The sequence below is a fragment of the Pieris napi genome, chromosome Z (genome assembly GCF_905475465.1).
Source record: "Pieris napi chromosome Z, ilPieNapi1.2, whole genome shotgun sequence".
In the NCBI taxonomy this organism is placed as follows: Eukaryota; Metazoa; Arthropoda; class Insecta; order Lepidoptera; family Pieridae; genus Pieris; species Pieris napi.
In genome coordinates this window covers 11,347,531-11,371,817 of record NC_062259.1, presented here as the reverse complement: position 1 = coordinate 11,371,817, position 24,287 = coordinate 11,347,531, and the positions used below count along the sequence as shown (strand labels likewise).

Here is a 24,287-nt window from a genome sequence, read left to right as displayed (position 1 = left end):
CTTTAACCAAACCGCGTCGTACATACAAATGCAAATACATATGTGCATATGAAAGTGACTTTAGGGCTCTAATTAACGAAGCTTCCTTGAAGTATTTGTATATATTAACATGTTAGTGGGCTTTTAATTGATGTTCGCCAGCGCCAGTTGCAACTTTCTATATCAATAGCAGTACCGGTAGCACTTTCAATAAATTCCTCTCAATATCCATAAGACTGATGTTGCAAGCTTGGTATATGCAGTACAGATTACCAGCGTCAACTGCATCTCAAATGTACGCAATTTACGGTTAAATTAAAGTGAGGAGATTCAGTTAGCCTTAAATATCTATAATTATTAGTATCCGAGATATTTGTATAGGGTTACAAAACAATTAGGATCTAAGGAATTGGAACGCATTACTTTCTGTCAAACTAAGAGTGAGCGGCCGCTCTAATAGAAAGAAAAAATCTTTAGCCTAGTTGAAAGGCATTGTCCCATTATAAAGGCATGAATACTGAATAGCCAATAATAGTTGTCTTTTTTTGGATATCTTAACAATAAATATATCGACGTAAAAAAATATTTATCATTATGGTTTCTTAAGTATGAGCCGCCGAAAATAGAAATGTTATGAGCATAATGGTCTGATATTTAAATTCAACATGCGTAATAAAGTTGAAGAGGTCGCGGCTTATGGCTAGCGGTTGATAGGGTTAGCAAACGCGAGTTTCATAATAGGATAAATGGAAAATGGTTTCGTTAACTTTTCCATATAAAAAGTTTAATTGAAATAAGCTTTTATTTACAAAGGATAATGTCTTTTGAATATTAATGAATTTATTGTAAGTAATAAACTCCAGTATATGTAATTAGTGTAAACAGACAAACACTGTTTTCACCTTGAACCGCCAATATGTGGAACCAGCTGCCAACTGAAGTATTTCAAATTCGACTTAGTTCTTCAAGAAGCGAGTCTCTTCTGATAGTTTGTGTCTATGGGCGGCGTAAACACTTAACATTATCACCTGCTCGTTACCCACCTGTTAAAAAAAACCTGGGCCAATGAGGCAATCTAAAATGAGGCAATCGGGGAGGAGGCTCACATGATGTTAAGTGGTACTGCCCATGGACACTCACATTGCCAGAAGGCTCGCAAGTGCGTTGCCGGCCTTTCAAGAATTAGTTTGCTCCTTTCTTGAAGGACCCTTAGTCAAATTGGTTCGGAAATACTTCAGTGGGCAGCAGGTTCCACATAGTGGTGGTGCGCAGCTTAAACTGCCTATATCTTCTCTGCTATACGTCATAAGTTTATTTGGACTGGAGTTGTTATTAATTTATTTAGGTAGCTAATTGTAGGAGGTAGTCTGTGTGACGTATGTGTGTGTAGAGAGATAAAGACCGGGAGATAGCGACACAAAATATTGGGTCATTTGTACCAGTATGCGGTTCTTCAGGGGTCTTTTTACGCAATGAAAAAACGAAAATGATGGTCATAGCGCTGGTACCGGCGGCCCTGTCGCGAGGGCACTAGTCGAACTCGTCGGATTAATTACGAGTGTCAAACGATTTGTTCAACAAAAATTCTAGTACTTTCTGATAGCTCATAAAAACTAAGAGGCGGTAGTGTCATGCCATACTTCTCCGGTGTGACTAGCAGGCCGCCATACCGACGCGATTGCGTTATTTAAAAAAAAATTCAACCATTTGTACCAGGCTCAATTTTGCAGTTACAAGTAAACAAAACGAGGCATCGTGTTGTCTTTCTTTACATTCCTTATAATGTATGGAAGAAGGAGATGCTATTTGTGAGATACCTACAGTTAAGGACCATCCTATTGGAGAGGTTTCAAATAGTTCTGCATTGTTGGGAGTTGGAATGTCACGATATATCGTGTATTTGTGGATTTTTATTGAAGTGTTTTTCCTGAAATCGTCTTGTCATGGTAAACGTACGAACATTTCAAAACGTGATTGTAAAAATAACCTCCTTAATCCTTATATTGTATAAGGGGGTTATTTTTATATATATAACTAAACTGACTGTCTCTTTCTATCAAATTGAGTTAACGCTGTTATGAAAAGGGAGAATTGAGAAATTTCGTAAATTTATGCAATTGGACTTCGTGTCAAAAGTCAAAAATCATTTAATCATAATATAGGTAACACTATGTACACTTATGAACGTCAAAAAAAATAAATGTTTATAACTGGTAACAGTGTACTTTTTTTTACGTACCAGTACTTTAGTGCCAGCTCTCAAATCAAGGGCGTAGAACGGAAGAAAAGAACTGGCAATAAACTCTCCGCCACTCTTTTTAATCGCCATGTTTTTTACACGACGTTTGTAAGGAGCTGCGCAACCATTACAATACAATTTACAATTTAATTACAATTTAATAATAAAAGTAACATAGATAAATTAAAGACAAAGACTTGTCCTCTATCAGCAGGAGGCATGGTGAAATAGGAGCACGCACTTGTCTGTATTATTGTTATTTACTTTATTTATAAAATAAAATTCTTAGTCAACGTTTATTTGCTACCGGTGTACTATTGCCACGTGATGATAGTATTAGCTGAGCAACGGCGTATATTAGTGTCTATTGAACAAATTATTATTTTTTTAGGAAATACAGAATATATATTAGAGCATTAGCGTGTGCATATTTTCAACATTTATTTGTCAAAAAATTCGATGCAGCCGATAAATTGTGGTTTTATGGTTTTAGATCACAAGGCATCTAACAAAATTCACACACGTTTATTTAAAAAAAATACCCGTACTGGACACTTTTTTTTTTTAATAATTCACATTAGCGACATTCGAAGTCGCTTGTTTATTTAAAAGGGATTTATATTAAATAAAAATATTTTCGAAACTGCAATAAAAATTGCTTAGTGCCATCCCTGGGAGAGGATAAAACTCGTAAATGACACCATACATCCGTCGCGTCTTTTGACCTTTTTCGCTTTACTTCGGTGTAGGTAAATACCAGAATATGGTTATGTTTTATATACTTTTTAGTTCGAGTCTACGTTTCGAGTTTAATTTATAAAAATTTATTTTTCTAATTACGGCATTGTATCACAAATTCTTTCTGTATTGTCATACATGGAATTGATTCCAGGAAACGGTTTAATTCTACCACGACATGTTATTTGGTGCGTGTTTTTTAAGTGAAAATAGGCCTATTATTCTAACATAGCTGAAATGAGCACTCCCCATTCCGCTCCCGCGGAATACGTTTGAATACAAAATAATTAGCATTGATTAACTAATGTTACGATATATATTATGTAATCGCAATCGCAAATAATCTGGTAAACATACATTGATTTGACCGTGGGCGGCCTATTGTCCCATACTCTCGAATGTCGAATATCTCAACAATAGTATGTCTATTGTTGATATCATTTTGAAATCAAACATAATTTCATGATACGAATTTATACTAGCCCTTAAGTTGATAATGCTCATTACTTATCTCATGGAATATAATTGTTAAGCTGGAAGTACGGTTTACGGTTCAATAGAATATAATTAGAATATATTATACTTCAAGAAAAATATTTGAAATACTTTTGACGTCTGCTTTTTTATAGAACAGAGGGCAAACGGGAGGAGGCCAATATTTTGATATATATTTGTTTAATTAATAATACCAAAACGAGTATATTAATAATAATTATTCACGACACTTTGGCATCAAATATAAAAGGTTTACACTACCTTTATTTTACATTCCTAACAACTTACTAAAAATAATGCAAATATATATTAGTGTAATATAAGCTTAATACTTACTTACTTCTTTTCACACGTTTTACCATTTGCATTTTCACATAAAAAATACTTTTAAAGCTATAAACGGATATAATATGAAGGAAAGGGCAGTTTACATTTACGACTTAATGTCACAAACGATGGAGAGAATGCTGTCGCAGAATGGACATATTATATAATACTGTGCAGGCATAATTATCACTAAAAGCTTTATAAATGTACCTGATACTAGCTTAAGCTTTACCCACAATTATGTAGCGTAGGTTCACCACGACCGTTCATTTAAGGCACAATTCGAGTGCTAAGGATGCATCAAGGATGTGCATATGATCGTAAAATTTCGAATACTCATGTAATAAATATGAGTATTCGAAATTGAGTGTATATTACGACGTCTAAAATGACGCAGTACTCATACATTTGAGGGTATAAAATATATATGTATAAATAGAAAACGAAATTCGTGATTAAGTAGTTCGGCGCGTTACACAGTAATGAACAAAAATAGGTATGTATCAATACGCAATATAGTAGGATTGTGTCAGGCAATGTAATTGTAAACAAAATTGTGTCTTTGCCCGCTGATCGAGTTTCGTAATGTACGTAGTGCTATCAATTCTTGGATGCTATAAACCGATTGACTGTCGATACAGGCTTTGGTGATAATATTCACAGCCTTCTGTGCCTGACAATGTTTGCCTTCACTGTAGGAGCAAGAGTTAATTGAAATAAACATCAAGAGATGCACAGCTGTGATTCGAATGTAAGACTTCAGTTGTGTGTCGCACGCTTAAACCAACATGCCCTTGTATACAACTAGTTGACATAAAAATATACAAGATTAAGGAAATTGTATCAGTGTAAATACCAATTTTTACAAAGGAAAATTTATCTAATCCCGTCCCCATTACAAATTACACGTTTTTAATAAACTAGAAACAAATATCTGCAACGTCTAGATATTTATTGCTGGACAATTTATTAGAAAATGTTCCGCTTGTCTTTACAAGAGATAAATAAACGATATTGGACATTCTTTTCCTTTGTGGTCTTAAAACAATTAGTACCTATCATGTTATCAACATTAGTGAGGGACACTACGCTTCTAAAGTGAATAAGACCTGACTATGTGTAAAATTTTACATTGTCATTTATACCGCAGTATTCTTGTTCATTGAAAATTTTCGACCCAAAACAAACTGTTATATAATAATAATAATCTTTATTTATTTCTCACAAAAACTTAGGACATACAAGTGACAGTTATATACTATTATAAATAAATAACTGTCTTACTTCTGTTTAGGGTAAAAGCTAGTTTGTGTGAGACTGATGCCTGCTAAAGGTAAGAGTACCTGTGTTACAGGTCATCAGGCCTCCACCACTTCGGATCACCAGAAGGATATGAATGATATGATATGAAACAAACCCTGATTTTTTATGGTTTTCAGTAAGGCATAATGTAGGTAGTAGAGGTCACAAAGCACCAAAGAGCCAAAATTTAGGTGGAAGCTAGTGGATTATAATTATTTTATCTCACGGAACAGTTTATCCTTGCAATCTTCCTGTCGTATTTATGCATTACGAAATAAATTGATATTTCTTTTGTCAATGTTATGTTCTATTGTCTTTATAAATAAGGGTTAAAAGATCATCCCTGGCCTGAGTATCGGCAAAAGTCTTAGCGAGAGATTAATAACAGTTCACCAAACTTGAGAGCAAAATTCAATAATACAATGCAAAGTTTTTGACGTAAATTACTTTTAAGTTCATTTCATTTAGTTTTGGTAAATAAATGAGCTATTTCTGGATATTTTTTGTTACTAATAATGTGTGTTATTTATTAAGTGGCATACATAAAATAATAGTTTCCTCACAGAGTTCACAAATTATTCTCCGCCAATAGACCTCAGTTCTGCACCAGAACTGCATATAATTGTGACAGCTTTGGGGAGACTGAGACTGACTTTTAATCAAATTTTTAAGTTTGGCGTACATGCTGTAACTAGATAAATTATTAGGTGGGGCGCTAGATCATGCGTCCCCATCTCTAATTACGTTACGATTTTTTCTAAAAATATTTATTTCCAAAAAGATGATATATGCAGTATGCTTGTAAATTTCTCATTTTCTCACCTAGATCAGGTCTCCCGTTGATAAAAGCTATTTAAATATACTTCTTACTCTATTATTTTTCGCCTTACAAAGCGTTTTACTTTGCAATCCGCATTCCAACTCTTTATTTTAAAACGACGCATAACTATCAAATTTACACAAGCGCTTTTATTGTACTGAGATTAATTTTATTTTCTGTTAAATGAAAAATGTTAAACGCGAGCTGTGCAATATGACTAAAGGCGAATTTTATTACAATATTATTGGATTACGAGCTAGTATGAAAACGCGAACATAGGGTTTTAAGAAGAAGAGGTCAACTTATATTGCTTCTTTGAGGATCTATTTTAGAAAAGTTTTATTGTTAAATTAATCAAGAAACATACATTTTCTAAGTATTTAGGCAAGACTAAAATTTAAAGACTTTGAGACTGTCTGACTGTTTGACGATGTGCTTCTGTGGTAAGCTTCTTTATATAAAAAAATATATATGAGATGAAATATATTTTTTCAAATCTATAACCGACAATTGGGGGCCTCATAGCCTAGCGGTCTTATTAAGTGGCAGCTAGGTGAGGGGTACCGGGTTCGATTCCCAGTTTGAGGTCAAGTTTTGATTTAATTTAAATTTGTTCTCGGCCTTTGGGAGGGCTGTGCGGTACCGGGCGAGTGCTTAAACCGTACATGGAGGACACAGTCGAATTTCTAAAGACAAGCACGCACGAATTATAAAAAATCCTGATCTTGACGCTGGCTAATGCACAAATCGTGCCAGAGCCATTAAAAAAACTGACATTTTTTTATGATTGTACAATTTACACCAATTGAGCTAGTCCCATGCTAAGCTGGTGAAGCTTGTGTTATGGGTAGTAGGCAACGGATTTACATACATATTATGGATAGATATACATATAAATACATATTTAAACACCCAACACCTAAGCACAACACCAAATGCTCATCACATCGATGTTCGTCTCAGCCGGGGATCGAACCCGGGACCCATGTATTCGCAGTCAGGGGTACTAACCACTTGACCAATGAGCCGTCAATCCAATAATATTAGATTACAGATTCGAAAATACAATTCGATTCAGAAACAAATGTTGAAGTTGTGTGTTTAAAACTATGATTACGTTATTTTTTCTATAGAACAGAAGCAAAGGGACAGGAGGCACAACTGACGTTAGGTTATACCACAGGTATTGAATATTGGCAGAGGGTTCGCGAGTGCGTTACCGGCTCTTTATGGTATACCGGTCCGTACGCTCTTTTCTTGAAGGACTTAGGGTCTTTGAATTGGTTTGAAAAAATTAAAGTGAGCAGCTGGTTCCACATTAAGGTGGTTCGCGTCAAAAAGTGCGTTAAAAACGTTTAGTTGTCGAACGACCGACGTCGAGGTGATACGGATTGAATTTTGTAGTCTACCTCGACGTCTGATGGTGTTACGAAGCTGCAGGTTGATGCAGCAACATATCATTGATAGAATATCCGTATTTGAATAATCTTTGTAAAGCACATGAATAATAAATATAATTAAATTATAATATGATATTATATTTTTATTATTAAAGTTAAAATTTAATCATTTCAGTGATATATACCGTCAACGCCAAAGAAGTTTTACTTCAATCGCGCGTAAAGGTTACACGCACACTCTTTTTTTGATCCTATAATGGTGAAGGTATAAAATTTAGTCACACAAACATGCAGATGCATCGGCAGAGTTCCCCTTTCAAGTGGGTAAGTGACTGGCGGTATATATCCGAGGCCAGCCCTGCGATTCTGTAACTCACTTTTCGAGACTGCTTCACGACTGATTTGAGAGTGACCGCCGATGCGAAAACCGCTGTGTGAGTTCGAAAAGTGAGTAACAGAATCGCAGGGCAGGGAGTAATGGGAGTTTCTTATTTTATGATAACTCTATTAGTACTCACTCAGTCTAGAAAGTTTGAAGACATCAGCTGTATCGATGATGTTAATGTAGATTTGAAACTCCACCGCTGTCTTCCTGTCCTTGCTCATATCCATTGCAGTTTTTAATGCTTCCTGAACTTCGTTGGAGTCCTTGTCGAAGATAATTCCTGTAGTAAAATTGATATTTTTGAAAGCTGAATTGTTAATGAAAACTATGACTAAATTAGGAATGTTTCTAACGGGCAAAGGTTTTAATAGCAGCTAAATTGAGATACTAATTTCGTCTGAGAAAAGAGCCAGCTATGTGGTAGTCGACCAGGCGTAGGTCCTTAAGAAATACAAACTGAAATCTCACTGTCCAAGATTCCTAACGGGATATATGGGTGATCAATACGTACCTCTTGTAATTAAGCCACTTATTTACGTGATTTGTAATAAATAATATTTTTTGAAGGACTGATGCTCTTATTACTTATTAAGGTTAAATAAATAAACGGAGAATCGACGATACACGTGATTTGCTCAAGAACACGAAACGACACGGCAGGAGAACTTCATTTAAGAAGAATCTCATGAGAGATGTTTTTAATAGTAAGTTGGAGTCCAGGAACGTGCTCCAACTAAGCGTGAGAGTTTAGTAAAATGCTTTACACGAGGAAAGTTGGTGATATGAGGCTCTTTGGATCAGTGTATCCCAACGTGGGGCCCACTCCCCACAGGGGGGCAATTGGATTGTTAACCCTCCTTAACAATCAAATTGCCCCCCGGTTCGAAAATTTCTTAAAATTGTTTGGAATTTGAATGTTTTTCATTATATGTTTTGAAAAATTACTTACTGTGTCCTACTAACCCATTATTTAACAAGAGAGTGAGTAAGAGTTTCTTAAGGGAAAAATAAGAATTTTAGAAAGGCTAAGGTGGTGGCACAAAGAGGTTGGGTACCACTGCTTTAGATACAATGTCACAGGATCATCCAAAACACGGTGAATACTGAGATCGTTATTTTTCTTATAAGACAAGGGGCAAACGGGCGCTAAGATTTTGGAGACTGAAAGTGCGTTGCTGGCTACGTATTAGTACGCATATCTAGTATTTAATTAATTACGTTTAAAACTCGTTAATTTAATTATAATCCCCTTTTAGTGAACTGTATTATATTTGGTAAATCTATCCCGAACATATAGTCGTAAGTTATTAGTAATCCAATTTTCCATTAATTCCACACAAACTACAGTAATGAGTGAAATTGGAATGGAGCATCATTATTGTAATAATCTGTTTAAAAGCAGTATTTGTTAATGTACGCTGCCTAAACAAATATATTTTTGCTTCGTGTAAAATTTATGTGTTTAATGTAGCGATATTGACCTACTGGTCAAAATTAGCGCTAAGTCAGGAGTTTCAATTATACTCTTCACTATTGGGTAAATATATGTCACCGTAAAATTGTAAAAACCGTTAGATTGTAATCTATCTCGCGAGATTGTAAACTGTCGAACGATTGTCAACTCAACATACTGCTTGCAATTTAACGTATTATTATTCGGTAGTTATATGAAATTGTTGGGAAGTAAAATTAATCTGTAATTGACCAAAGAACTTTGAATGATAACTAAGTTAGTGTAGTACAATCTACCGAATACCGATAACCGATAACCGATAGATTACAATCTAACGGTTTTTACAATTTTACGTTAACATATACACCCCATTCAGATAATAAATACCTTAAAACCTTATAATGAACCATTGTAAGAAAACAAATGATAACATTGACGTCATCGCTAATCCTGAACAAACCCAAATCCCTTTGGGTTTCCCAACAACAAAGATTGCTCTATTTTCGCTTAGATCCTACGAGGCACATTAAAGGAGGGAACAAAGCCTTGGGCCAGATCAGTACAAAGGGGCACCCGGTGACACATCCGACCATGTTAACGTTTTTTAGATTCGTGGTGTTTGTCATAATAAAGGTAATCGATATTCATACTTGACTTAGGGCCTGAAGAGGTGTTTTAATAACACTACATATTATATCGTTTTCACGTTATTAATCTTACTAAGTTAAGGGTTATTTGAGTCATTATTTAAATTGATATAGAAATATACGAAATATTTGGCCACACACAAATAATTAGAAGACAGAAACATGTTATAAAATTTATTTACCAATGTGTGCCCTCGATATCATACGCATTTCCCGTATCCGTATCGTAGAACTACGATATAATATTTATTGTACACGATTCTTTATATTCTCTATCGCCCGAACCCAATAACCTATCTGAATCAATAATCCACCATCTGAGATAGTAATCCAAATTTTGAAACAATAACCATTCGACGGATTGTAATAGCCATCTGTCGATACAAGCTATCCATGGGAGGTCGGATCGGTGTCTGTGGATAGACCTTGTATGAAAATCACAGTTGACGAAAGGTCGATTTCAACAGTTAAGTATTTTAACAGATTTTAACTTACACCAGTTATTTTAAACAATTAAAAAAACTGTTTGTTATGTTTTAAACATACACATGTATATTTTAATGTTATTTGTACGGTTTTATTTACTTTATTTGGTTTACATTGATTATCAAATATGAGTGAAAACTCGGTAAAATGGAACGACAAAGAGCATTTTATCCGTCGCCTAAAATGGATTGTCTTCGTAGGGTTTGGTTATTGGGATGCAGATAGGAGATCGATCTACTGTCACGGTCTGATTGAAGACAATCTGAGATTGTGGATTGATTATTGGGTTCGGGGGTAAGTCACCATCAGCTCCTGAACAATGTTTTAGTAAAAAAATATATAAGAATTGACAAATTGATATGACTCATAATATATATAACTTGTATGTAAAATTCCTTTTAAGACAAATTTGCACGCCATTATGTGTGGCAGAATATGCGAAGACTTTTGACTGTACCACCATAACATTTGTACAAAAACATTACAAATAAATTATTATTATTATTGACACATTAAAATTCAACTCGATACTTATATAAAAAATATTAGTGTTATAACAGAAGACAACTCATATCATAAAGTTCTTTGATCCCGCTTGGATCAAAGGAGGAAAATTAAGATCATTTTTGTACGAGTGGCGTTGAATATGACACATTAGAGACAAGATTTTCGGTTGTTATATGTGTGTTATTGAAAAATAGGATTTACACGTAGGCGGAAATAGGTCAAAGCCAAAGTAAGGAAGATTTTGCCCTTCAAGATGTTTTTTTTATGAAACGTCTTTTTCGGAGCTTCCGTGTAAATTGATTCAAATGTGCTGTCGGAGAAATACTATTTTTTGTTTCAAAATGAAAATATGGGCAATGGGCATGTTTTATATTTTATTGAACTCCACCTGATACTCCTCTTCGGAATCAATGGTTTAATCAATCTGATCCAGTCACGCAATTTAAAATTTTCATAAATATGCATTTTATCAAGAACTAGCTGGCCTGGCGAACATCGTACCGCCTAACAGTCCATTGTTTATTTTTTAAATACTTATTCTGCTATTCGGGACACCGGTCTAGCTAGTAAGATAAAAAAAGAAAGTTGATAATACAACAAATACATTATGTCAAAAAATAAAAATTTACCTACCCGGAACCCCTCCACTAACACTTGAACTGTATGATATGGTATTAAAGTTCAAATTGCCTTTAAATATTATTACGAATATTTTGTATGGGAATATAGAAAAGTGTTGTTTTTAGACTTTTTCACTCAATTTTTTTTTATTTTTCTCTCCGTAAGAACTATTTTCGTACATCAAGGAATATTATAAAAAAAGAATCAGACAAATCGGTCAAGCCGTTTTCATGTTATGTCGTGACAACGGAAAATGGGTTTCATTTTTATATATAAGATTTATACAGTGGTTCGTGAAAAGTTACCGATCACTTAAGCCACCACACTCAACGTATACATAAAAAATGGTCCGCGTTGGCTAAGTGCATATTAAACCTCTATTCATAATACTGTTAAGCACATTATATATAATGTGTGGGTAATTATTTGTACACAATAGATAATATCAATAATAATTAGTTAATAACACTATACCAATATTGGGAACAAATTGGCATCAGTATTTGATTATTGGATATGCTCATGACGCAGCTATTAGTTTTCCCTTAGTATGTAATAATTGTGGGATATTTATTGTACCATATTTATCACGGTTAACTATTTCATATCGATTATATATCAACTTCAAAATGTAACAAATAAATTAAGCAAATACCATATATAATTGTTTGTCATATTTGAACCAACAACAGAGTTGGTGCTGCTTGTGATGCGGCTGAAAAAGCTGAATAATACTGGGGTCTAGGCTCCGAATATGATTTTGTGTCGGGTGTCACTCGGTGTCGAAACCCTTGGTCCGTGGGGTCCTAGCGCTATAATGCTTTTTAAGGAAATAGCAAAAAGGTTAGTCGACATCACAGGAGACCGAAGAGATGGCAGCTACGTCGGACAAAGAATTAGTCTAGCTATTCAATGGGGGAACGCTGCCAGGATCTTCGGAACCTTGCCTAAAGGGACTCCTTTTAATAATATATTTTAAGGTTAGTTATTGTTTTTAATAAGATAATCACAAAATCTCAGCAGCGGTAGTCAGATGTCGTTCATTGATTTGACGTATGACACTTGACATTACCATATAAAAATCTCATTTATTTATTTCTGATGAATTATATTTTTTTTTCACCGACAAACTGAATTAAGCGTTTACGCACGTCAATAAATCGGTATATTTTATTTAAGCCTATTGGGAAAAAAGATAGTGAGTGTTATGTATCCGCTGTGTTGTATTATTTGTTGAATTATGGTTATTTTTTAATGGACTTTTAAGACGAATGGTACATCACTTATTGTATTTATGGTGTAAAGCAGCCAGTTAGCAAATGTGTTAGTGAAACACAATACGATTTTAGCGAGGAATTTTTAATTTTTTACATTGATTCAGTTCAAGTTCAGTTGTTAAAAACGAAATATATCTATCCACTAACGATAGAGCTTTACAATTTGGTAACAAAATGTTTTGTATTTGACTGAAACAGATATTTTCTATTTTACTTTACTTACTCTTTCTATTTTATTGAGACTGACACTCAATAAAATCGTTTTCTAAAAATGTTTACCTACACCATACCGTAAGTGTTAATTGTGCGCTTGATTTAAAGGCACATCTGATATTAAGTGATACCGCCGCCATGGATTATACTTCCGGACGTTCCACGTGTGTAAGAATTAGGGTGTTATTATCCAACTGTTTTACGTAAAGAACGTGTAGATCGTTAATTTAATAATTGTAGGCAGCATTGATGATCATCGTACGACTGTCATGATCCAATTTGTGTGGGAACAGGTTTAATAATAGATTTCAAGTCCTAATTGAAACGCATATCGGGGTGTAGTACACAGGCATATCTGCTTGCACTACAGTCCTTTGTCAACACGGCGATGATTAGCTCTTGCGAACAATACAGAAATGTAACTATGATTGAACATCCCCAAATGTGTCTGGAATGACTTGATATTAATCTAAGTCGTGCAAATAAATGCGAGGCGTACGTCAGGGTGGCGACGTCGAATCTACGGAAAGTACACACTTGAATATAATATTTCAATTATATGATTGTTTATGTTCCTGTTTTAAGTCGACTCGCCTGCCATTTAATGAAAAATTAAATTCTCTTTGTTTTACTTTTAATAAAGTTAATGTAATAAATTAGCAATAGAAGAGTATCGTCACAGAAGTCTATATTAATTTAAAAGGACGTGGCTTATACTATCGTGGAGCATGATAATCAAGTGGCGATACAACGCTACGTATATATCTTAGCTTCAGATGGCAACCATCTCTTGATCATTTTTATTTCATATACCAGTACGAGTAGGTGCTTACACATTTATAATTTTTTTGATTTAACACGTGCCGCTTTCCTCAAGGTGTTTTCAGGGCAGGACACCTGATGTTAAGTGGAACCGCCGTCCTTGGACTCTCTCAATTTGCAGAGTCTTGCGTTGGTGCTTTTTAAGAATTGGTATGCTCTTTTAAAGTTGAATTCGTTCGGAAATACTTCAGTGGGTAGCTGGCTTCACATAGTGATGATACCCGGCAAAAATTGCATTAAATACCGCTCAGTTGTGGAACGACGGCAGTCGAGGTGATAGGGTAGGCATAGGGTTTAATTTCGTATTCAGCCTCGACATCCGATGATGAAACTCACCTCTCACCGGTAGATGCGGAGAGCACGCGCATATCTACGCAACGCTAAGGGATCAACCCGCTTGGAAATAGATTGGTCGTCGACGGTTCGAACTGCTCTTTGTTGAATATGGTCAAGTGGAAATGAGCTGATATGTTGGGCCTAATTTGCGCTTTATACAGATGCATGCAATGGCGCAGAGTTAAGTACCCTGTTGCCTTGCTGAGCATACCAAGCTTCTTCTTCTTAATGACTGCGTAACTGAACGACGTTCGATAATGTCAACGCCCAGTATTCCGATGCTGGTTGTGCCTTTAGGGAGTGTGTCTTCGATGAGAGAAGTAGCGGCAAATGGTGTTTTTTTTTGCGAAAAACGCGGAAACTTGTGTCTTCTTGGGGTTTAATTGGACTAGATTTAGCAGGGCACACAGATAGAAAGTTCATTGGTGCACAGACGGAACTCGAAACTACCTCATATATGAGAGTCGCATCGAATTGAAAGATGGAAGATTAGATATAGAAAAATGCTTTATATATAACGTATTTATATTAGTTATTATATTTAATTTAATCGGATTGATTTTTGTGGTGAAATAAAGTTAAATTAATTTCTTACAATGTAAAATAAAAGTTTTTTTTTAAATACTGTCGTATTATCATACTGCAAACAACAAATAGTACCTACTTAATTCATTTCAATTTCAGCTCAGTTTGTGAAAGGTTTCAGCGCTCCAAGCGCAGGATAATTTCATATAATAGATTATTTGTGTGCATTGTGATATTTTAAAACAATGATACAATTTTGATGTAAATTATGAATACATTATGTAATTATTCGATTCGAATTGTGTGCCTGGTCGAGCGTCTCTCATCTGTGAAATAGATGAAGACTGCAACAATGAAGTTTTCATTTTATGCAAGCATTTAATACGCGTGCGTTAAAGGAAAACATCGCGAGGAAGCCGGCTTGCCTTAGACCCAACAATTTAGAGATAGAAAAACATCGAACATCAAACAGATACCGATATGAAACCGAGCTCACACCAAAGTTTGTAGCTTGATAGCCATGATTTTAACAATTTTGTATTTACTTAAAGCGATAGATTAAAATATATATTCAGAAAATAAATTGTTTGGTTAACTTTCATTAATGCAACTTCACTTCAGCACCCATTTCAGTTTAGAATTTCCCGTTACTATAACCTTGATACATTTTATAACATATTTTTTTCAATAATTAACTAACAACATCATATGTATTATACATATTTTATAACATATTTTTTTCAATAATTAACTAACAACATCATATGCATTGCATTCTGATAAGGAGGGAGCTTCTAGTTTATTGTTTATGAGAATGCCAAATCGTTAAATGACTGCTTTACGACTGATTTGAGCGCGACCGCCGCTGCGAAAACCGCTGTGAGAGTTCGAAAAGTGAGTTACAGAATCGCAAGGCATAGGTTGCTACAAACCTACATGGGCGTTGGCATAAGGTTGGTTGAAATCCAGGAGTAAAATTATGCCAAAGGCGTGGTAATCTCTTGTTGCAGCTACATAATATTCATTAATAACACGGGCTGTGATACGCGTAATTTTGATTGACAAATGCGTTGTAAGCCGTCTTTATAAAGCTTCACTATAAAATAACAGATATATTGATATAATTAATTTATATCAAACTTGGTTTTGCATATGAGCAGTGTTAGTTAATTGCTAAGAACCGACCGCAGAGTAGAAATTCCTGCGTTTGAATTTTTCTATCGAAAACCAATGAGGTGTATAGGTTCATTCTGATGAGGCTTGCATAATTTATAATTTGTTATAATAAGATTAAAACCTAAACGTTTTCTTGTTTTGTTTATGTTATATAATGCTTTTAGTTTTATTGCTATATAATTAAATTTTATATTGTATTAAGTGGTTGTAAGATTAGAATAAATAAATAAAATATTTGCCCATAAAGAATAAAATAGCCTTTCTTTTCAGTCGTAAAATTTTTGGCTTACAAGGAAGAATGCCAAAAACTATGCCTATGCCTTCCTGTTTCTAATATATTGAGCAACTAATTGACTTTAATGATTTTAAATAGAAGAATCGAATTCACAGCCGCGCCTCGAACGCAGGATTCTGTACACTGAGGTCGGCTCTTAGCCGATGCTTCCGCTCGCTGGTAGTAAATAAACATAATGTTTTTTTTAGTAAACATAACAATCGAATATACAGCATTAACAATTTTCCCTGTGGTAGTGTACCTTTAACGCTGGTAGCATTTCCTCGGTGTATTGCGATACTTATTCGTTGAGCCAGGAAAGCACCAGCTCTGGGGTCACCGGTACTATTTACTAGTGCACTTGAACGACGGTCTCTACTCCAAAGGGAACAAAATTCAAGTTGGAGGAAAGACAGTTAAATTTGAGCCGTTTATTTATTTTCCGCCTGCTCTGCGGCCGCCCTAGCTTTTTTGCTTGTGCTAGGGACGTGAGACGAGGCAAACGTGTCCACACAAGTAGCATTCCATACCAAAGAAAAAATAGATAATAATACCGTAATAAAAAAATAGATCTTCCTTCTTTTATTAATTCAATTAAATATAGTATATAATATCCAAGTTCGTTCAACATCCATTATAACGCTGTTGCAAGCTTGAAAATACGTAGTTTAAACTCAATATTGAATTACTATTGCAGTCAAGTGGCATGCGTATTGTTTGCTGTTAGTTTTATGTAACGTGTTTTTTTTTGTGTTTTTATATAGGTATATATATCAAAATACTCCCATGGTGGGCTTTGGCAAATCATTTTATAACATACATAAAATGAACGTCAATGAAACGCAACAAATTTTATTCTTATAATGTAATTTTATACAAATTTGTTCTGTAATGCGACAAGCGTGGAGAAGAGCGCTAATGACAAGTGATGTCGCAGTAGCAGCTGACGCGTGACTATGTTAAATAATATCTTGGAAACTTACGAGACTAAATCTAATTTTACAGGTTATTAAATATTGCAGAATGACTTTGCTGTTGATTTTTCTGTTCTTTTAATACTCCAATATGGCACGCAATGGTTCCGATAATTTCATTGATTAAGGTAAATTTTGTCCAGTAAAATTAATCTTTTGACGCATACTATTATTATTATTAATTAAAATAAAATTAATTTAAATTAATCAGTAACGTTAAATTTATATTCTTCTTCGGAGCAAAATTATAGTGTGGTGCCTCTGATTAATGGAGATTGGCCGTCAGTCCCGTGGAGAGTCTTCTTCTGTGCCAGATGCAGCAACTCTTCCGCAGTCGCATTATCTGTCCAAACCGTAAGGTTACTAAGCCATGATTTTTACCTTCTACCTACACAGTACCGTTTACCCTAGATTTTAAACATTATAAACAACTAGCGACCCGCCCCGGCTTCGCACAGATGCAATAATATACAATACTTAGTACATTATTTTGATGAATCTCGTAGGGTTCACAATGTAAGCGAAGAAAACATAATTATTTACGATTTACGACATCACATTAGAAACCTCAAAAACAACAGCTCCGTCCATATTTGATGGATGTTATCTATATATATATATATGAATGAAACCCGTTTTCCGTTGTCACGACATCACATGAAAACGGCTCGACCGATTTAGGTTCTTATAAAAGAAAAAAAGAAAAAAATTACGCGGAAAATTAGAAAATTTAAGAATACTTAACCACCATACAATTCGAACTTTTTGATGTAACCTTATGGCGTTTGACATAACATTGACAGAATGCGTGCTGCAAATATCGTCAAAGACGATGTAAGAAAAATGAATATCGTTTAAAATAAATGCTTCGATCGGAGTTATTATATTGATAATATAATAATATGCGAGCCAGAAAAACAAACAAAGAATGTTGTATAACATAAAGCATTAGAATAATAAACACTTTGTTTCAGAAATATTTTTTAATTAATTATACCAATTTGAAATCAATATTCATAGTTAAGACAGGACAACGTCTGTCGGGTCTAGTTATACATAAAAACCTTCCTCTTCAATCACTCTATTTAAGCATACATAGGGACAGAGAAAGCGACTTTATTTTAGACTATGTAGTGATTAAAGGAGTGGTAGCGATTATGGCGCATTACATGGTGCAGGTACACTAGTAATTAGCAATCGTGAAAACGTCTAATAAAATCACGGTCCCGAGTTCCTGGCACCTTTGGATGGGACAGGGGTGCGAAGAATCCCCAGGTATAAAGTTACTTTAAGCATAGACACTTGGAATATGACAAATCTAAAGTAAGACGGTAAAGTCCCAAATATTTATGTTGCTGTGCATAAAATGTTAGTGGAAACTTATAATTCAGAAGATAAGCTACTACTTATTTGGAAATACCATTAGTTTTTACAACAAACTCCCAAGCGAAATAAGAGAATTATCACTAAGTAAATTCAAATTCTCGTTAAACGTAAATTAATCAATAAGGCTTTTTATAAATTTGACGATTATTTAAACGATTCTAATCCATGAAATTGATTTGCTCCAGTTCAATAAATATGGCTGTTCTGCGTTACAAACAATTTGTTTGACTCAAAAGGCGATTGACGATTAAAAAGTGTGGTTCCTTGCCAGTTCTTCTTGCCCGCTTTACGTCCTTGACTTGCGAACTGTAGTAAATGTAAATTAAGAACCAATTTAACATCGTTTCTGTTGACGTTCGTAAGTGTAGTTAGTTATTTAAGTTATTTTTAGTTTGAGTATGAAATGCCTGTATTCAACAAGAACACCCAAATACATTAAAATCATATCTGTAAGAAAAAAATCTACGCCTAAATATTTATTTCACAATATCAGCTTGATAAGTATAAAAAAGCAAAGCGAAGAGAAAAATATAAAATGGCTATTCATGTCATGACTGAGTCTTCTAGGACTAGACCAGCAATTTATTTTTATTAAGTCCCGAAGAAAACTTTTATAATTTATTAGACTGCACATGGCTATAAGTTTACTCACGTTAATAAACTGTAATAACACTAAAGTATACAATGTAAACTCTTTATACCGAATTTCAAGAGACAGGGTATTTTTTTGCGTTATAGAGAGTTTTCGTTATACGGACTGAAGAGAAAAAAAAACAAATTTAACCAATTACAATAATTTCTAATTTTATTACTATCAATAGGTAAATTATTCTAACCACATATATTCTGTTAACTTTGCCTGACGTGTTTTGCTATACCAATACTTGTTTTGTATTTTTAAGGGTATTTTGTCTGGCCATCTTGACAGTTTCAAAGTTTGTTTTCGAATAATGGCACACGTGTTAATGCAATTAACAATTACAAAGGCGAGACGGCTGTTTATGACCTCAGGTGTCTTTCTTAGAAATTTCGGCACCTCAAAAGGTTAGTTTTGTAAGCTGATTATAAAAACAATTACACTTAAGTATATTGTTGATGTCTAAATATGAAAATATTTCTTCGTAATAGAGAATGGCTGTTGCGTTATAAAAGTGTATTAATGTATGTGTTCTGTGTTATACCAAACAAATTTATGTTGTTTTTACGTTATAGAGAATGTCTGGTGATGACGAATGGTGTTATAAAGAGTTTACACTGTATTTATATTTAAATAAATATGGGAGACAAATTGAATTTGGATAAAAGTCTCAAAATATAGTAAAAAAAACCGATGGCCCTGAATTCCATTCCGAACGAAAGGGTAATTATGAAACACAAAAAGGTGTCTCACTGACTTATTTTTTTTTTTCAATCATATATTTTCGTGGAGGATATCACTGAGTCCCAAATTATTATAACTAATATTTATTCAACGTTTATATAACTACTAAATATTGACATCAATCAAGTATAAAATTACTTTTATAAAAACCTATTAAATTTCTTAATACTAAAAATTGTGTATCGCTTTATGGTTACATTAAAGCTGTACCTTACGTGTTTAAGGTAAAAAAGTTACCACATCCTCTTCGTAACATATATTAAAATTATAATACTCAAAATTCTAATATCGAATTAGTGTAGACAACCATAAACATTTATAACTAAACTGAGCGTAAAATAAGCAAACCGCTGGCATTTTATCTCACAAAATTTGGGATTACACGAATATTACGTTTAGATGTAATTGTGAAATGTTCACAGGCTTCGTTTGTTGCTAATTTTATGTATACCTCATCGTTATACTTCCTCACTAATTAAAAAAAAAACTTTAGAGGTGTCAATGGACACCCGGATGGAACGAAATTCCTTTCGTTTAGTTTATATGTTAATTGGTTTCATAACAGTATGATAGATTTTCTCGACACCAATCTTACGACGAAAAAAAAAGCCAACATCACGAAATGTTCCCAGGCGGTCACCCATCCAAGTACTGACCTCGCCCGACGTTGCTTAACTTCGGTGATCGGACGAGAACCGGTGTATTACAATAGCAAATAGCAAAAAAGTGTCGTGACAACTTTTCGTAAGATTTTTTTCCGTCTAGCCCCCTTTCACAACGCGCGATAAGGAACTTCGTTCCAAAAACAGGTAACTTGGAAGAGGACTGGCAGTTGTACCACATTGCATTTTACTAATTAATATATATATGAATAAGTTAGAATTTCGTATTTCAAACCAACACAGAAGGCGATCACGTGGTCGTTCACCAACCGGATGGACCGATCAAGTGAAAGACTCATCGCCCTCAAAACTGTACCCTGTCAAGTAAGACTGTATAAGAGATATCCGCTCCAGATGCTTTCTAGTTGACCACGGCGCTCAGACGTGAGCTGCCGATTAAAGAAACATTTCATACTTGATAGTTGTATAAATACTTTAAGTCAAGTAAACTAGACTAGTTCATAATTTTCCCTTAAAATTCAGTTAAAAGGCTAATCACTTTGGCCGTTGTACTGTCTTCGATTTCTGTCTGGTCGTAATAGTTTTCCTACTAAGTTTTCCGTCACCGTGCGAACAAGTTAATTGCAAAGCCAAAGGCACGCAGGACAACCTTTGAGAATTGCTTAACCAAACTTTACATTTCTCTTAGACATATCGTAAGCGTTTTGATTAAATAATAATATAATGATTTTTATATAGCTTTTCTGGGCCAAATACGAATTACGTAGATAGTGAAAATCCCCGCGAGCTGTCGGCTTCTCTGGATCATATTGCAAAGACTTGCAGAACATATACAATTACTACCAATCGCAATAAGATTCAAAACGTTTGTAATCGTTTGATTTGAAAAAGGTAACAACGTCAAAAGAATACTTTTTCCACTGTAAGGAAAACAAGCGAAAAATATAAGGACAGGTCGTGTTTTCTTTGTGCTAGTGAAAATGTACACTCAAACTTTTTCAATTCTACGCCTCTGTGAGGGCACAGTCTGTCATTATTAAACCCTGAGCTGGCTGAAAGTTCAACGTCTACATTAACGCTGCAAAACAAAAGATGCTGCTGAAAGTGGCTCACCACGTAATTAGCAACTGAATCCTTTATTAACTCAGGTGATTTGTGTAATACGACCGCCGTTAGGATATTTTAATATGATAGACGGTAATATAAAGTATTTAAGTACAATAAAATTACTAACAATTTCAAACACGGAAGAATTCGCAGACAGCAGCCTTGTGATTCTGTAACTCACTTTTCGAAAACGCACAGCAGTTTTTGGAGCGGCGGTCGCGCTCAAATCAGTCGTGAAGCATTTTACGATTTGGCATTCTGATCAACAATAAACTACAAGCTCCCTCCGCTTGTCAAGACGTAATGTGAAATTGCTTAACAGAATACCATGAGATTCCAATAATTACGTGAGTACCTAACAGGGAGCGTTGTTAGTGCGAGGTGAACTCACGTATTAACAGAATCGCACGGCAGAACTTTTATTGCAATAGAATGCAATTAATTAAATTAAAAATTATAATTAATTTTAGCTTAAGGCTATATGATATTCAAACTCATGTTTAGTCTGTATATTATTAGTATTTTAATATAATAAGCGTCTATGACTTCAACTGCGTGAAATTTTGCCTGACCCATTGCTCGACTAATTTAATTTCTACAGCATATTACCAAACATTCAAATATTTCAAAACAAAACCTAAATGTTCCTATTGTTAGGAACAATAACAAATAGCTTATAATTTCTATGAAAATGAATGAAGAGCTACCTTAAATATTTTCTACGAGTATTTATAATAAATCAATTAATTATTTATAACTTGTGTTTTCGCATGTTAATATTTTTCACCTTGGAAATGTAGGAAATGAGTATGAAAACCTTAGGACATGAAGTTTATGGTCCTATTTTGGCTTATTGGTTTAATTATGCGATAAAGTGATCATGGCAGTCTGGATTATTTTCGTGTTAATATTTAAAATATTTGAATTTGGATTAAAATTTGAAATTATTTTTTAATTAAAAGCCATAGATTTTGCTGCTTCCATGCAGGGTCAGAGTAACGTCAACTACTTATACTAATGTATAATATATATTAATAATTTAAGAACTTACCCAAGGTGATTGCATTGCTCCCATAGGAAACTTTTGCAGCTGAAACAATAAAACCAAATTAGGCTACAAAAATCAACAATTGTAATATCGGTAAATTATTTTGTGCGTAAATAATATAGTATATAGTTGAACTTAAAATTACCTTGTGATTAAAGGCAGGGTCATTCAAAATCAAACAAAATAACAAGTTACGACATTCAAAAACCGCAACCCCCGATCCAGCCCCACGTTTCAATGGAATAAAAACTGATTGTATGTTCGATTCTCAGCGGAACGATTAGTATTTTTTGAGTTACGAGGCGCAGATTTTCGTATTTTTAAAAATAATTAAATCTTATTGGGTTATTTAACCCATCTAGTAGCAAAATATTTAAGAGACAAGATTATGGAATTGAGATAGGCAATATTGTCAAGTAGGTTATTACGTACTCCATTTGAGTAAGCTGCACTCTCCACATCTTTATACATCAGTGTAAGTGCTTATGAATTTAATTAAACGCCACGATGTCGTAAGTAAAAGCCTTAATTGCATTTAAAAGGATGTGTATCTTTGACAGTGTAATTACTCCCAGAATATTACGCTGGTTGCGAATTTTCTTGTAAGATTTTATAGTAATTTTCATAATATTTTCTAACTTTTCGTTTAACGCACAGTGTTAGGCTACTCGTATAATAAAAAAAATCAAACAGATTTAGTCCAGATGTTAAGTGATACCTCAGCTCGTGATCACTGGCAGTCACTTTTGAACAAACACAAACTTCTTTAGGGGTAATTTTTTTACGGAACGTCACGAAGATGTGCAACGTTTTTGTCTAAGAAAAGGGAGAGGGCGATTGAGACCGATTGAGAGAGAGTTAGAAGGATGAATTACCTTATAGAAATTCTATTTTTAAAATTAAAATTTCGTAACGAGAATTTATCAAATATCAGAATTTTATATTTTATGCAAAATAATTTATTGAAATCTCAAATGATGAATTGTAAATTAAAATGCCATGTGTTTTATTATAGATATTGAGATGATGATATTATTGGTTTATTATCGAAGAAATAAATGAAAAAAGATATATATTATTTGTTTTAATTTTCGACACTTAATATTTTATTGAAAATTAACCTAATTAAATTCCTAAGATATCTTCCTTTTCCCTTCCCTCTAAGCCTCAGTAATCTAAGGCTTTAGATTTGTTACTATGTGATTGATAAATATGAACAAGACTTAAAAATTAGTTTGTCAAAGAAGTTTCCCTTCTGACATGTGTACTTTGTACGCAAGCACTTTTTTGATGGGCAGCTGGTTACATACCGTAGTGGTGGCGCCTTTAAACGCTTAGTAGTGAAACTACGGACATCGATCATCATACGGATGGATTTTTATAGTGTGTCTCGGGGTTTACAATATGCTCAAGTAACGCTTACTTCCTCAACGATTATTTACACGTGTCACATGTAAATAGCTATCAATGATTATATAAGTATTATGTATTTTTTTTAAGACAATTCACACCAATTGACCGAGTCCCATGCTAAGCTGGTGAAACTTGTGTTATGGGTACTAGGCAACGGATATACATATAATAGAAATATAGACATATAAATACATATTTAAACACCCAAGACCTAAGCACAACACCAAATGTTCATATCGATGTTCGTCTCAGCCGGGGATCGAACCCGGGACCCATGGATTCGCAGTCTGGGGTACTAACCACTAGACCAATGAGTCGTCAAATTCCTATAGT

General features: G+C 34.2%; 1 protein-coding gene across 1 annotated transcript in view; it reads right to left on the bottom strand.

The window, feature by feature from the left end:
- Positions 1–22,629, bottom strand: part of LOC125062581 (glutamate receptor 1-like) — a 98,555-nt gene extending 75,926 nt beyond the window's left edge. The window contains exons 1-2 of the mRNA XM_047668590.1: positions 22,545–22,629; positions 7,819–7,965 (exon numbers count right to left, since the gene is read on the bottom strand). Coding sequence (XP_047524546.1) covers positions 7,819–7,912 — 94 coding nt within the window. The 5' untranslated portion in view covers positions 7,913–7,965; positions 22,545–22,629. The remainder of the gene's footprint in view (positions 1–7,818; positions 7,966–22,544) is intronic.
- Positions 22,630–24,287: the final 1,658 nt, after the last annotated feature.